The sequence below is a fragment of the Oncorhynchus kisutch genome, linkage group LG25, assembly GCF_002021735.2.
Source record: "Oncorhynchus kisutch isolate 150728-3 linkage group LG25, Okis_V2, whole genome shotgun sequence".
Classification (NCBI taxonomy): domain Eukaryota; kingdom Metazoa; phylum Chordata; class Actinopteri; order Salmoniformes; family Salmonidae; genus Oncorhynchus; species Oncorhynchus kisutch.
In genome coordinates this window covers 32,080,443-32,095,068 of record NC_034198.2, presented here as the reverse complement: position 1 = coordinate 32,095,068, position 14,626 = coordinate 32,080,443, and the positions used below count along the sequence as shown (strand labels likewise).

Sequence of the window (14,626 nt, the reverse complement as noted above, 5' to 3'; positions counted from 1 at the left end):
CAAGAATACCCATAACATGATGCAGCCACCACCATGATTGAAAATATGAAGAGTGGTACTCAGTGATGTGGACATGAAGTTAATTTCTCTCCCACATATTGCAGTTTTACTGTAGTGTCTTATTGCAATCAGGATGCATGATTCTGAATGTTTTTATTCTGTACAGGCGTCCTTTTCACTCTGTCATTTAGGTTGGTATTGTTGATCCATCATTAATACACCGTCCAAAGTGTAATTGATAACTTCACCATCAAAGAGATATTCAACGTCTGCATAAATAACATACCTGTCTACCAATAGGTGCCCTTTGCGAGGCATTGAAAAACCTCCCTGGTCTTTGTGGTTGAAATTCAGTGCTCGACTGAGGGACCTAGAAGATAATGTATGTGTGGGGTACAGAGATAAGGTAGTCCTTTAAAAAAAATCAGATTGAACACTATTGCACACAGTTTTGTACTCCTGAACTTATTTAGGCTTGCCATAACAAAGGGGTTGAATACTTATTGACTTGAGACATAAGATTTTCATTTCTAATTAATACAAACGAATAACTCTAAAAACAATTCCACTGACATTATAGGATATTATGTTCAGGCCAATGACACAAACATCTAATTGTAATCCGTTTTTAATTCAACTTGAAACAATGTGGTAAAAAGTCAAGGGGTGTGAATACTTTCTGAAGGCACAATGAGGATGAGTAGAGTGCAATTTGACTTGTAATTCCAGGACGGTATGAACATATGAGAATGATATTTTATAAGATCAAAGTGAGGAATACAGTTGTTTTAGTTCTACCTATAAATGCTTGACAGTAGATTAGTGAAAGCTAACCACTGGAGATGGACAAACGAAGCATGAAACCAAATATACAACTCAAACACCTTTTTATCGAGTCCAGCAAAAATACAGCGTCATCACCTTAAGACGTCTCATTATTGGGATTAACACATAAATCAGTTATTTATTTTCCAATATACAAAATCAAAAACTATAAATATCCACAGTAAAGAAGAATAAAACATGTTCAAGTTTGATATTTGGTGGGTTGCTTAATTTAGGTCTACTGTATGTATTTACCTATAGGGATTTCTTAAATAACAATATAAAACATGAATTATACCTTTTTGCATTTACAAATGATGAATACGTGAAATAACCATGATAAAAATAACACTGTGCTAAAAATGTGTCTTCTTTCTATTGACGTAGACAAATGGAGGTCAAACTATTGCTGAAGTACAGAAGCGTCGCACCAAGAGAACATCTTCCTGAAGCAAAATATCAACACAATTTGACAACTACAAATAATACATGGCAGACAAGCCATTTCTATAACAGTGGGATAAACACTATCAGTCAAACGGTTTAGAACACCTACTCATTTCAAGGGTTTTTCTTTCTTTTTACTATTTTCTACATTGTAGAATAATAGTGAAGACATCATATGAAATAACACATATGGAATCATGCAGTAACCAAAAAAGTGTTAAACAAATCAAAATATATTTTATATTGGAGATTCTTCAAATAGCCAACATTTGCCTTGATGATAGCTTCGAACAATTTAGGCATTCTCTCAACCAGCTTCATGAGGTAGTCACCTGGAATGCACCTAAATTAACAGGTGTGTCTTCTTAAAGGTTCATTTGTGGATTTTCTTTCCTTCTTAATGCGTGTGAGTAGTGTTGTGAAAAGGTAGGGTGGGTATACAGAAGATAGCCCTATTTGGTAAAAGAGTCCATATTATGGCAAAAGAGTCCATATTATGGCAAGAACAGCTCAAATAAGAAAAGAGAAATGACAGTCCATCATTACTTTAAGATATGAAGGTCAGTCAAAACGGAAAATTGCAAGGACTTTGAAAGTTTCTTCAAATGCAGTCGCAAAAACAATCAAGCTCTATGATGAAACTGGCTCTCATGAGGAGCGCCACAGGAATGGAAGACCCAGAGTTACCAGCGTCAGAAATTGCAGCCCAAATAAATGTTTCACAGAGCTCAAGTAACAGACACATCTCAACACCAACTGTTCAGAGGAGACTGTGTGTATCAGGCCTTCATGGTCAAATTGCTGCAATGAAACTACTACTAAAGGACACCAATAAGAAGAAGACTTGCTTGGGCCAAGAAACACGAGCAATGGACATTAGACCGGTGGAAATCTGTCCTTTGGAGATGTTTGGTTCCAACAGCTGTATCTTTGTGAGTGAACAGATGATCTCAGAATGTGTATTTCCCACCATGAATCATGGAGGAGGTGGTGAGATGGTGCTTTGCAGGTGACAAGGTCTGTGATTTATTTAGAACTCAAGGCACACTTAACCAGCATGGCTACCACAGCATTCTGCAGCAATACGCCATCCCATCTGGTTTGGGCTTAGTGGGACTATCATTTGTTTTTCAACAGGACAATGACCCAACACACCTACAGGCTGTGTAAGGCCTATTTTACCAAGAAGGAGAGTGATGGTGCGCTGCATCAGATGACCTGGCCTCCAGAATCACCTGACCTCACCCCAATTGAGATGGTTTGGGATTAGTTGGACCGCAGAGTGAAAGAAAAGCAGCCAACAAGTGCTCAGCATATGTGGGAACTCCTTCAAGACTGTTGGAAAAACATTCCAGGTGATGCTGGTTGAGAGAATGCCAAGAGTGTGCAAATGGTAGCTATATGAAGAATCTCAAATATAAAATATATTTTGATTTGTTTAACACTTTTGGTTACTACATGATTCCATGTGTGTTATTTCATAGTTTTGATGTCTTCACTATTATTTTACAATGTAGAAAATAGTACAAATAAAGAAAAACCCTTGAATGAGTAGGTGTTCTAAAGCTTTTGACCGGTAGTATATACTGAAAAAAATATGAACGCAATATGTAAAGAGTTGGTCCCATGTTTCATGAACTGAAATAAAAGATCCCAGAATGTTTCCATATGCACTAAAAGCATATTTCTCTAATTTTGTGCACAAATTTGTTTCAATGTATTTATTTAAATGTCCTTATATGAACTGTAAACTCAGTCAAATCTGTGAAATGGTTGCATGTTGCGTTTATATTCTTGTTCAGTATAATACTTACTGATCATACAAAGATATGAAAAGGTGAAGCATTTTCTTAAACAGTTCTCATATGGCCAACAGGAGTCAGTATACGGCAATATTGTACAAATAAAAGGCAAACTACCATAAAGTACAGGAAAAACATATACAGCCAACATTAGATACAACGTGTGGCTCCATGTAGCGTCATCCCTGGTATCTGCTCTCAAACAGCAAACCCCCTTCCAAAATAGCTGACCAATGACACGTCTTCCAAGGGTCCATATCTTCAGTTGTTAATGCTCATACAGTTCAGCACACAGAATGCCATGGTAACGTGCATGCATAGTCTTAGTTAAAGAAGTTTCAGAAACAAATGCTAGTTCAGAAGAAAAAAAAACAAGGTGAAAAGGCTCAACAAGAATTTTGCTAAATGTAAATGCTACAGGCAGCTACAGCAATAAGCAGGTAATGACCACACCAGACCATTCAACTTTAACGGGAATCAAATAAGACAAGAAGGACTGGATCAGAGTTACAACATAACAAGGCAGGTGTAAATATCTCACACGCATTGCAACGGAAAAAAAACCCTCTGTTAACTCGGACAGTATTTGTAAGTTAAACAAAGCTACCATAACATCAGTTATAAGGCTACATCTCTGAAAAGAAATATCCCCAGGATCTAAAAACAAAAAGACATTAAAAGAGAACCCATGATGGTGGTTTTTATAGCAGGAAGACGGAGGAGACTCGGGAACATGGAGGGCTGAACACATGGAGGGAAGTTGTGCATTAAGACGCACAAATCCACAAATATGGTGCAGGTCTTGAACAAATGACCAGATCTACAAGATAACCGGAGAAGAGTTTAACCTGTGAAGGACCCCAACATGACAACGTGCGCTGACCTGCACCAAATCCATATCTAGAAAGCTCCCTTTCTCACTCTTCCTACAGTACATGTGTCTGTGCAATGGCCAGAGCACTGAGTCTTCACCTGTTGTCAACGCATTACTCTACATCTGATAAATAAGGCACCTGATCACAAACTCCTTGATTGCGAGATGGGCGGGAGACATTGATGAATATAGGCTATAGTTCCAAGAGAATGTTCAGTGAAACCTGAGCTGTGCTACAGTCAGAGAACATCATCATTTATTTCGTAGCAACATGGTGCTGATGTTTTCATGCCAGTAAACCTCCCTATTTTTCAAACCGTGGAATAGACACTATGGGATATAAAAAAACTTGGACAAACAAAGGAGGAGGACCTGGCATGCTGTAGTCTGAATAACTAATCAGCTCTGCATCAAACCCCTAAATAAAATGGCTTACATGTTTACAATGCAGATATACCCTTATAATAAGATACATCTCCAGGCCAGTTAGACAACACTAAACAAGACAAAAGCACTATTTTTCCTCTTTCTTCAGCATGTCGATCTCCTTCCAAACGATCATTTACCAACACCGCTTGGGAAGTACACACAAAAATAGATAATACCAGTCCTTTCTATTATATTCCAGAAAAAACAAAACAACTAAATGTGGTCAGATTGGCTGTTACAGTCCATGTCTGCACACAAGCTTTATTTCTGTAGGGATGTCCTGGTGCGCTTGGCTGGAGTCTGTGGGCTCTCCTGGCTTCTCTTTGTGGCACCTTTAGGAGTTCCGCTCTGAGCAGGTTCACTGGCTCTCTTTATGGCAGGCTTAGGGCTTGTACTAACAGTATGTGTAGGCTCCAGAGCTCTCTTTGTGGCACCCTTAGGAGTTCCACTCTGAGCAGGTTCATTTGCTTTCTTAGTGGCAGGCTTAGGGCTTGCACTCTGAGGGATGGAGGGGGGTGGAGTGGCCTCCATCTTCCTCTGTGACCTAGTGAGAACCTGGTCAGGAGAACCTGGTGTTTTGACATCCATGTTCTGTTGAGGAGTCTCTGCAGCACTTTCAGCGCCATTGCGCTCAGTACCTTTACTTTCAGTGACTTTAGTCTCAAAGACTCTACTTTGAGAGGGTCTCTTTGTTTGACCTTTTGTTGCCATAGTCTTATCCACCACTGCCTTCTCTGCTCCAACCTGCTGCTTGTTAAAGTCCGTCTTGGGGACGGTGGCAGGAGCAGGGGTGTTTTTCTGTGCTTTTGGAGTCATTACTCTTTGGGGAGACCTCTGTGGTGATGCACTCTCTTTCCTACTGAGATCTCTTAAGGTTCTACTGCTTCTGCTGATCTTGACTGATCTCTCCAGGACAGCAGCTTTTACTGGAGGCTTTCTACTAGGAGATGGCTGTGCTCGCTCTGTTTTTACTACACTTGTCTCCTTTACACTTTTATCACCAGAAACGGATAATTTCTGCCTCTGGGCAATGGCCGGTTTCAATTTTGACGGTTTTGCCAATTTTTTCTTTGAGGGTTTGACTTTGGAAACTTCAAGCTCTTTTCTTGGGGCCCCTTTCGGATTCTTGGAGCTCTGTTGACCTTGCATCTTCTCCCTTATATTGGAGTACTTCCTCAGGATCCGGGCGCTGGCTGGGTTCTTGGCCTTCGCTGAGGCCTTCTGGCCGTCGGCTGGTTGTACCTGTGCCTCTGTAGAGGAAACATAGGCTTTGGTGGAGATCCGGGTGGCTGTAGTCAGCTCTCTCTTTTCCTTCCCTTTGGGCATACTTGTACTGACCTCCTGCTCCAGGGCTTTAGCAATCAGCTTCTGACTCTTAGGGTTGCTCTTCACAGGGGAAGCCATGGCAAACTTCTTCAAGTGTTTCTTCAAGCGCTCGGCTTGAAGGCTAGGGAAAACCCCTTGAGATGGCCTTTGGGACATACCGGGGAAGAGCAGCTGGGTCTCAGAGGGAAGACGTGTGTTCACCTTCTTTACGATGACCAGCGATTGGGTTTCTGTTGACTCCATGTACCAGTGGCAAATGCTGGCTAGGTCCAAATCGTTCTTGAAAAGCATTTGAACTAGCGAGTACCTCTGATGATCCGAAGACTTGGGCTTGCGAACCCTGCGCTTACTCTTCCATATCGCTGCCTGTCTGTCTGCCTTATTTTTGTGTCTTGGCGTTGGATGTCCCTCTTTGTCCATCTGGACCCAGCCTCTTTGCATCTTATCGAACCTGGTGTTCAGAGAGGAGATTTTCTGTTGGTTTTCCACTACATCCAGTAACTCCAGGAACTTGTGTCGAGTCTGTACAGGAAGCTCCAGCTTGGGCAGCAGGAGAGGAGTGACTGAGCTGGAAGGCAGAGGGGAACTGTCCAGCAAAGGTGATTCCCTCAATGGAGACTTGATGATCCTCTCTGGTTTGAACCTGATTGGTGATGGGAGTCTCACTGGGGATTTCAGCCTAATGGGAGATGCCACTTCACTCCATTTCTCAGCTGTGGTTGGAGCACTGGTCGAGGGTGTGGGCGACCTCTGGACTCTCAAAGCTGACTTTCTGTTCTCCACTGGGGTCGGTGGGGTTGCCAGGGTAATGGACTGGCTGGCCACGTCCGTTTTACTACTCTCACTCCTCAATGGCATTCGCCCAGGTTTGTCTGAAGCACTGCTGACGGAAGACCTACTGGAACATTCAGATGAAGTTTTGTCATCCATTAAAGTTGGTGCCTCTGCCTTCTTCAGCAAAGTAGGTTCCTCTGAGTTTTTCAGCAAAGTCAATTTTCTTGATTCTCCATCCTTTTTGAGAGTTCTTTTGCTTCTTAGTGGACTACTTTGTGTGTGGGCCTCACTCTTTTTAATGCTTGTACCCTCTGTGAGAGCAGAATCCTCACTGCTAACTTGCTGACTCTCAACAATTTCAACTTCCTTTGCTACCATCATTGACGACCTGAGCTTCGGTCTAGTTTGCACTCTAGTTTCCTCTGCTGTTTTCTCTGTCTCGCTGGGTTTGGCATTTGGAGCTGGCTGAGCTTTTTGAACTTTCAGCTCTGCAGAGCTCTGGGTGACTGCACTGTTTTGATGAGATGAAGGGAAGAGATGGGAGACAATAGGAAGAAGAGGATAGGCAATGGGGAGGGGAGGGTTGAGCTCAGTGGAGGGGAGTGTGAGGGAGGTAGACGGTTCTGGGGCAACAATGAAAGTAACAGCCCCTTCAACAGAAGGGGAGGCGTCAGGGACGAAAAGGGGGGCGTCAGGGACGAGACGGGAGGCGTCAGGGACGAGAGGGGAGGCGTCAGGGACGAGAGGGGAGGCGTCAGGGACGGCGTCAGGGACGAGAGGGGAGGCGACAGGGACGAGAGGGGAGGCGTCAGGGACGAGAGGGGAGGCGTCAGGGACGAGAGGGGAGGCGTCAGGGACGAGAGGGGAGGCGTCAGGGACGAGAGGGGAGGCGTCAGGGACGAGAGGGGAGGCGTCAGGGACGAGAGGGGAGGCGTCAGGGACGAGAGGGGAGGCGTCAGGGACGAGAGGGGAGGCGTCAGGGACGAGAGGGGAGGCGTCAGGGTCGAAAGGGGAGGCGTCAGGGACGAGAGGGGAGGCGTCATGGACGAGAGGGGAGGCGTCAGGGACGAGAGGGGAGGCGTCAGGGACGAGAGGGGAGGCGTCAGGGACGAGAGGGGAGGCGTCAGGGACGAGAGGGGAGGCGTCAGGGACGAGAGGGGAGGCGTCAGGGACGAGAGGGGAGGCGTCAGGGACGAGAGGGGAGGCAACAGCTGCTGCCTGTTGCAGTCTGGCAGATCTGAGGGGTTGTCTGGACTCAGGTCTCCTGGAGGAGTTGACTGGTGTGTCTGGGACTTGAGGAGTGTCAGGAATGCTCTGGCTTGCTGTTATAGGGGCAATAGGGGTCCTTGAGTCAGACATGTTCTGGCTTGCTTCAGCAGGGGTCTGTGTGTCAGGCAGGTTCTGAGTGATTTTAGCTTTAGGGGTTCTTTTGGGCCGTTTGGACACAGGGCTTTTGATCACTTCGGCTGAAGGGAGTGAGACTTGAGGAACCTCTGGCATGTTCTCAGAATATTTCTCAGATTGTTTCAGGGAGGCCTTGGTGAGGCGCTTCGACGAAGGGCTTTTGACGCTTTCCCCAGCAGGGATCGGGGTGAGAGGAGTCTCAGGTGAGACTTGTGGAATCTCAGCCGCGTTCTCAGAAGGGTTCTCAGTCTGTTTCAGAGACGCCTTAGTGGGGCGTTTAGTCTTAGTAGGAGTAGACTCTGGGGTGGTTCTGGCTGGCCGTTCACGCAAACATCTGTCAGAATGTCCAATAGGTCTACCATTCACATATCCACATATAATCATACTCTCTGTATCAATCACTGCAGCTTCCTTCACCCTTGAAGGAATCACTCGTGCTGGAATACCCTGTTTTTCAGAACGCCTGAGAGGCAATTCTCTCTCAACTGCCTTACTGACCTTTTTAGAGGACAAATCAACATGTGTCTTTTCCTCTTCAGGCACATTGTCGCCATCGCCAGGAGCCAAGTCTGGTTCAACCTCGCCCGTTTCCTGCACCTCTATCCTTTCACTCTCCGCGGGAACCTCCATGCCAGCATTTGCTTCTCCTCCAGAGCCCTCAGACGGTTTCTGGTCAATTGAAATTTGAGGTTCCAGAGGCATGGCCTGCACTTTGTCAACTGCACCTGCACCCACTACCTCTTTGTCAACTGCACCTGCACCCACTACCTCTTTGTCAACTGCACCTGCACCCACTACCTCTTTGTCAACTGCACCTGCACCCACTACCTCTTTGTCAACTGCACCTGCACCCACTACCTCTTTGTCAACTGCACCTGCACCCACTACCTCTTTGTCAACTGCACTCACACTCACTACCTCCTTGTCTTCATTGCTCTCCAGGGAAGGGGTCAGTGATGCAGATTCCTGTTGAGTTTCAGAGACAACTTTCTGGCCCTCTGGCACACTCTGCAGCATATCCTGGACAAGCTCAGCTTCTTCTGATGTCTTATCCTGTGATAAGTTTACATCTTTCCCCATCACCACCTGCTCTGGGTTTTCACTTAAAACTATGTAATTGTGTATACTGTTTAAATCCTGATCTGGTGTCTCGACCACAGTCTGAGCTAGATTATCCTCTGGTGCTAGGCTCTGCCTTGGCTGCTCTGAGTTCGTCCCTGTACTCTGCTCGTTATCCACTGGGGGACTCTGTGAAGGAGCAGTCTGCTCTTTGCACTGACTCTGGTCTGTCTGACTAGTCTCAACGATCAGTGCCATCTCACTGGCTGATGCTGCTGCAGCCTCCACATCCCCCGCCACCTCACTTTCAGCTGGAAGCTCGGAAGGAGTTTTCTGACTGACAGTCTCCACAAAACCTCCAACAAAAGGCATATCCCCAAGAGGTAGTCCCTCAGGCTTGCCAGGCACCTGTTTAGGTGTGACCAGAGTGATGGGCTCTGGCATTGGAGTGGGACAGTTGCCACTATCATTGCGGGCAGACGTCTTGGCTAATGTACGGACAGTCTTCAGCTCCCACATTTCTTCCACATACATGTGACCTCGGGTGCTTTTCCTGGCGTTGCGTCGAGGGAGCAGACGGTGCTGCCGTTCCCGGAAACACTCTGTGATTGGTTTGTCGATGTAGACGATGTCGCAGTGGCCAAGATCAGGGTCGGTTACAAACCGACACACTGAGGAAGTGGCCCTAGGCCGATGATAGGAAGACCCCTTTATGGTCTTCCTGGCTGTCCCGGGGGAAACTGGGGGTATGTTGTTGGGGGTCTTTTCAGGTGGACTTTGTTTGACCAGCGTGTCTTTGGTATGTTCAATGGAGCCTCTTTGTCTTGTTGAGCGATCAGCATGATCGTGCCTTTTCACAGAGGAGCCTTGTCCAGCACTGTAAGTATCTGCTCTGGTTGAGGAGTCAGAAATGCCCTGCATTTCTTCCAAAGTACCGGCGCCAGCAGGAAGAGAGGTGGTGAGCACACAGGATAGCTTTTTACCATCAGCCAGGCTGCTGGACTTCATGATTTTGATCTTTAGCGGAGCATGGTCACTAAGACGTTTACTCACACTGTTATCTGCGCTTCTGAACAGTGTTGCCAAAGCCTTAGACTCCCCTGGGCCAGGTTTACGGAGATCCAAGGCCGGCCCAGTGGCCCCAGACACATTTCGTAACACAGCAGTCTGCTCTGGGGCTACCAACCTTTCTTGCCCCTCCGTCGATCCTTTTGGAGTAGAAGCCAGGGGAAGTTTCTGACCAGTCCTCCCCCTCTCTGGGGTCTGCAGGCAAGGTGCAGGGCTAGGACCCTGGAGGGCTCCGTGCTCCACAGACCAAGAGGGTTTGGAGGCAGAAGCTAGCGAAGTACTGGAGGAGGATATAGCCTTAACCTAGAACAAGAACCACCATGGGGTTATTCAATACCTCAGTTTAGTTTTTACATAGACAAATCCAGAGCCCTGTATAGAGCTTTGCCATTGAGGTTTATGGAATTGTTGAATTTACACTACAACTATAGATTTAGGAATTAGAATACTAGAATGAACATTAACCTTATGACAGTATAAAATGGCATCCATTTTGGTAAGGAAGCTGGTCAACCATGGTCAGCCAGTGCTGTGATAATATTATTTGCACATTACCTTTGCTAGCTAGCCAGACAGTTTTAGTGGAATGATTCCAAATGTTTTCAAATTAACAGCCAATATGCCAACATTCCATTCAAACAATGCAGTGAATCGGCTGAAATCAGTTGATGACAGGACTTAGACAAGTTGTACATCCGACAAGTACTGGTATTGGATCTTATAATGAGACACAGCCTTCCAAGAAAACAAACATCCAGACATTTATTGTCTGTTTACATATATTTTAGTGCAGGGATCATCAACTAGATTCAGCCGTGGGACGATATTTTCTTGAGCGCATGGTCAAGGGACCGGAACATAATTACAAATAATTTGTAGACTGCAAATTGCCCGCAAGAAGACCAAACAGATATAATATTTGACTAAAACATAATCATTTCAAACCTTGCTTGCATTTGTATATGATCACGTCTCTCTACGATGTGTAGGCATACTGTAGAACACATTTCCAAAATGAAAATTCCTTGGAGCTGATTCGCCAGTGTTTTTACAGTCCAGCGATAACACAAAATAAAATAAAGAAAAAGGTTCAGAAAACTTAGGGAGAAAAATAAAATCACTGCCAACAGTTTTAGAGGATATTTAGACAAACAAAATATTGGTGCATAATTGTCATAAAACCTGTATAAACTATTTATAATTATAGAACAATATTTTCAGGTGACAATTTCTGAAATATTAAATGCCTTTAATTTCCTGTATAAGTAAAAACAGGAAATGCATCACCTAAGCCTCTATAGCCTATAGACTGGTTTGGACTTCTATATGACCAAAACGGCTCCCATTATTGTACCATTCTGAAACTGAGGGTTTATGTCAGAGATCCTATTAAATTACTAGAGGCTATGACTACAACAGTCTATGGCCGCCATGTTAGCGCCTCAACATTACATGGGGAATATTTCAATAATACTATGTACTAGAACAGTATTCAAAAAGTTGACCCAACTCTCTATATACATGGCTCTGGACAAAACAATCACTCTACAGTACCTCTGTCTTATTTACCTCCTCTGCTGTGCGGTATCTTCTTGTTTACGTATGTATGTATCCTCTGTTGTGTGTGATTTGCAATTTACTTTCAGGGAAAATAACTTTGTCAAATTTTACCGAATTGAAAATGCACAATGAGAGTAATGCCTATACAGACCTCTGTCTGTAGGAAGCCCAGAGCGTCGACAATCTGCCTCTGGTGGTGCAGACAGAGCTTGGTCATGAACTGCTCCAGTGTGGAGGTGGACTGCAGGTCCCGGGCCTTTTCTGTCGTCAGCTCCAGACATTCACTGCAAGACAAACAGGACAAGGATGTTTATATCGTTGTCATGACTATACACGTACGCTTACAAACATGTTCAAAAGCATATGAATTCATTTTCAATCAAAGGTTATTAGAAGGATAAAGAGAAGTCAGACTCAAGGTTAAAACATATGAAGCCCACATGGATTATAATGAGAGTTGTAGCGATAGGTAGGGTGAGGCTGTATGCCTTGTATACCGGGGTATTTTGAAATACCCACAGTATGATTTCAATCCTGTAGAACATTTTTTTTTATGTGGATATTTCTACTTTTTCCAATAAATAACTGCAGTCATCTTACTTACTGACTGTATTGTCCCCATGGGGACATTTTGTTGCAGTGTCATGTACACGTTTAAAGTGCCGTTTCAATACGATAGGAACATTAGCCCAAGCTATTTAGGAAGGATATCACACCTGGCACAAATGATTGTGTAGATGTTTTTCCTGCCGAGGGGTACCCTATATCTGTGCCCAGAGGGGAGTAGTTCACTAGTTTACAGATTGTATTCTTTATTTCAGCCGTTAGATAATGTTTCCATTAGGAAGCTTACCGGTAGTTCACCAAAACAGCTGATTGAGTGAGTCATGTGTTTGTTTACAAAGAAGCACAACCAGCAAACAGAAGCTTCATGAGGTGAGCGATACCTCTGCAGCGCAATTTAGAGAGGTCAAGTTAAACATGAGCAGTGAATTTCTGTCAGCAACACATCTTAGTTACTTAATAGTTCTAACTAAAGATCAATTCTCTCCAGCGGTGTATTCCGTTTGCTAATTTGCTAGCCAAGTGACTCGCCTGCAACATCAAGCTTCTTGAATCTTGGTAGCTGAAGAGACATTCCCCTCCTGGATTAAGATCCCTGCTGTCTAATAGTATTGTGTGTGCAGCAAACTGAGTAGCCCTTTGAAAAACATGCATAACTTCATGAGCTGGGTTGTCCGTCCTTGCAATTAGTTTGCAAGGACGGACAATTCAGAAAGAAATGCTATCATGAAAATGCAACATACTGGGCTGGGTTACATGCTAAGAGAAAAATGATATGGATATAAATGTGAAGGGAAGAAAACTGCCAGAATAAACATGGGGAACAGTAACTGACCCATAATTCAATCATGTTCGGTTTTTGTAAACCCTAAACCAAACGTATTGATTTCACTTGTCCATGTTAGAATTTCCATCTGTCTAGGATATCCTCACATTCAATCCAATCTATAGAATGAACATGGATCCATGACAACAAAGAAGCAGTGGTCATCATCAAAGCCCGTCTGTTGGTCCATCTTGGTGACACCATTCCCAGGTAATTATTTCATAGACAGAACCATGAGGCTTATCATACACATTGCTGGTGGAAAATGTTTACATGTTGATACTATTGACACACCATAGAGTTTAACAAGAGTTAAGGCCGAAATATTGTTCGAGTTGCATAAAAATATAAACTGAATATCAACCCAATTAATGACTGAGTCAGACAATATGACCTTTATTACCAGCCACGGTTTCTAATAGTGTGGGAGGAATGAGAAGCTCATGAGCAGTGTTAAATGTCTTTGCAAAATACGAATATTCACAGCGTTGGCCTAATGAGACATTTGACAGCAATGAGTAGGAGTGCATAATTAGATACACAGTATTTAATTAAATTCATATGTAATCTATTAATTTTATGAAACAAAATCGAGCCCATTACAAAATTGTCAAAAATCCAATGCTAAGTGTTTGTTTGAAAAAGACGACAGAGAACATTACATTTTCACAAAATTTATTAGAAGAATAGGTGATTTTGAAAAGTTAATATTTCGTCCAGTGAATTTGACCTGTTACATTGTTAGAATTCATCTCTTTTTCAAAATGGCATTTTTTCCCTTAAAGGATACATTGAGTAAATTCTTACACTTACACAAAGACAATCATTGGTGCCCCAGGTTCAATGCAACAAACACAAAATTGAGATCATATCAACCACTTCAGTTCAAATATTATAAAGGGGCATATAAGAAGCAGTCATATTTTATTAGTAAAGTTGTCAAATCAAAATTGCATTCAAAAAAATTATAATTTACCAGTGCAATCAAATTAACTTAGTGATCATTATGTTCTCTCTACTAGAAAGACACTTGGACCATAGCCAAGTTCTAATAACATAGTAACCCCCCAAAAAACATTCAGAAATACATTACAATAGAAAACAAAACAAAAATCTGCCAAACTGTGCAAATGGCAATTATTGAAATGAGGTTGTTAGGTTTGTGTGTACCTGTTGTTATCTGAGCATCTGAATACATTAACCATAGAGACTAACGAATCCGAGGCATTTCATATGAAACCGAATTGCTTATAGCCCACTTAAGCTGGAAATAAAACGCACAAAATATTTTGTATTTGATTCTTTTTGAAAAGCCTCCCAGTCCTTTATGTTTGACGTGTATTGTTCCACGCATTGCAAGTCATCACAATTAGTCCAGCGTATAGGGTTGAAAAGAGCTGCTTTCAAACGTTTCAAAAGGAATAACTCGCTATGACAGACTTCATATAGAACAGTCTTAATCTACAAGCCGTAGAGACCAGCAGCAACATGTAGACTACCAAAACCAGCTCTAAATCCAGTGGGTTTAGAGAGAGGGAATAGGAGGGACTGCTCAAAGAGGACATTAACAAAATAAAATCTCCCAACAAAAGGAATCGCAAGTCAAAATCTCTTCTTCTGTTCAATCAATACATATGCGGAAAGACCACTTTGAATCGTTTCTTTAAC

The 14,626-nt window shown here is 43.4% G+C and overlaps 1 protein-coding gene across 4 annotated transcripts in view; it reads right to left on the bottom strand.

Moving 5' to 3' along the window:
- Nucleotides 1-612: 612 nt before the first annotated feature.
- The window catches only part of LOC109881414 (ligand-dependent corepressor), a 59,411-nt gene continuing 45,397 nt past the window's right edge, over nt 613-14,626 (bottom strand). Inside the window, exons 7-9 of one of the 4 annotated variants that reach the window (XM_031804715.1) lie at nt 11,720-11,852; nt 8,637-10,311; nt 2,970-8,606 (exon numbers count right to left, since the gene is read on the bottom strand). In XM_031804715.1, coding sequence (XP_031660575.1) covers nt 4,639-8,606; nt 8,637-10,311; nt 11,720-11,852 — 5,776 coding nt within the window. In that variant the 3' untranslated portion in view covers nt 2,970-4,638. Of the gene's footprint in view, nt 10,312-11,719; nt 11,853-14,626 lie in introns of all 4 variants that reach the window. The other 3 variants (XM_031804717.1, XM_031804716.1, XM_031804714.1) reach the window with 3 other exon arrangements.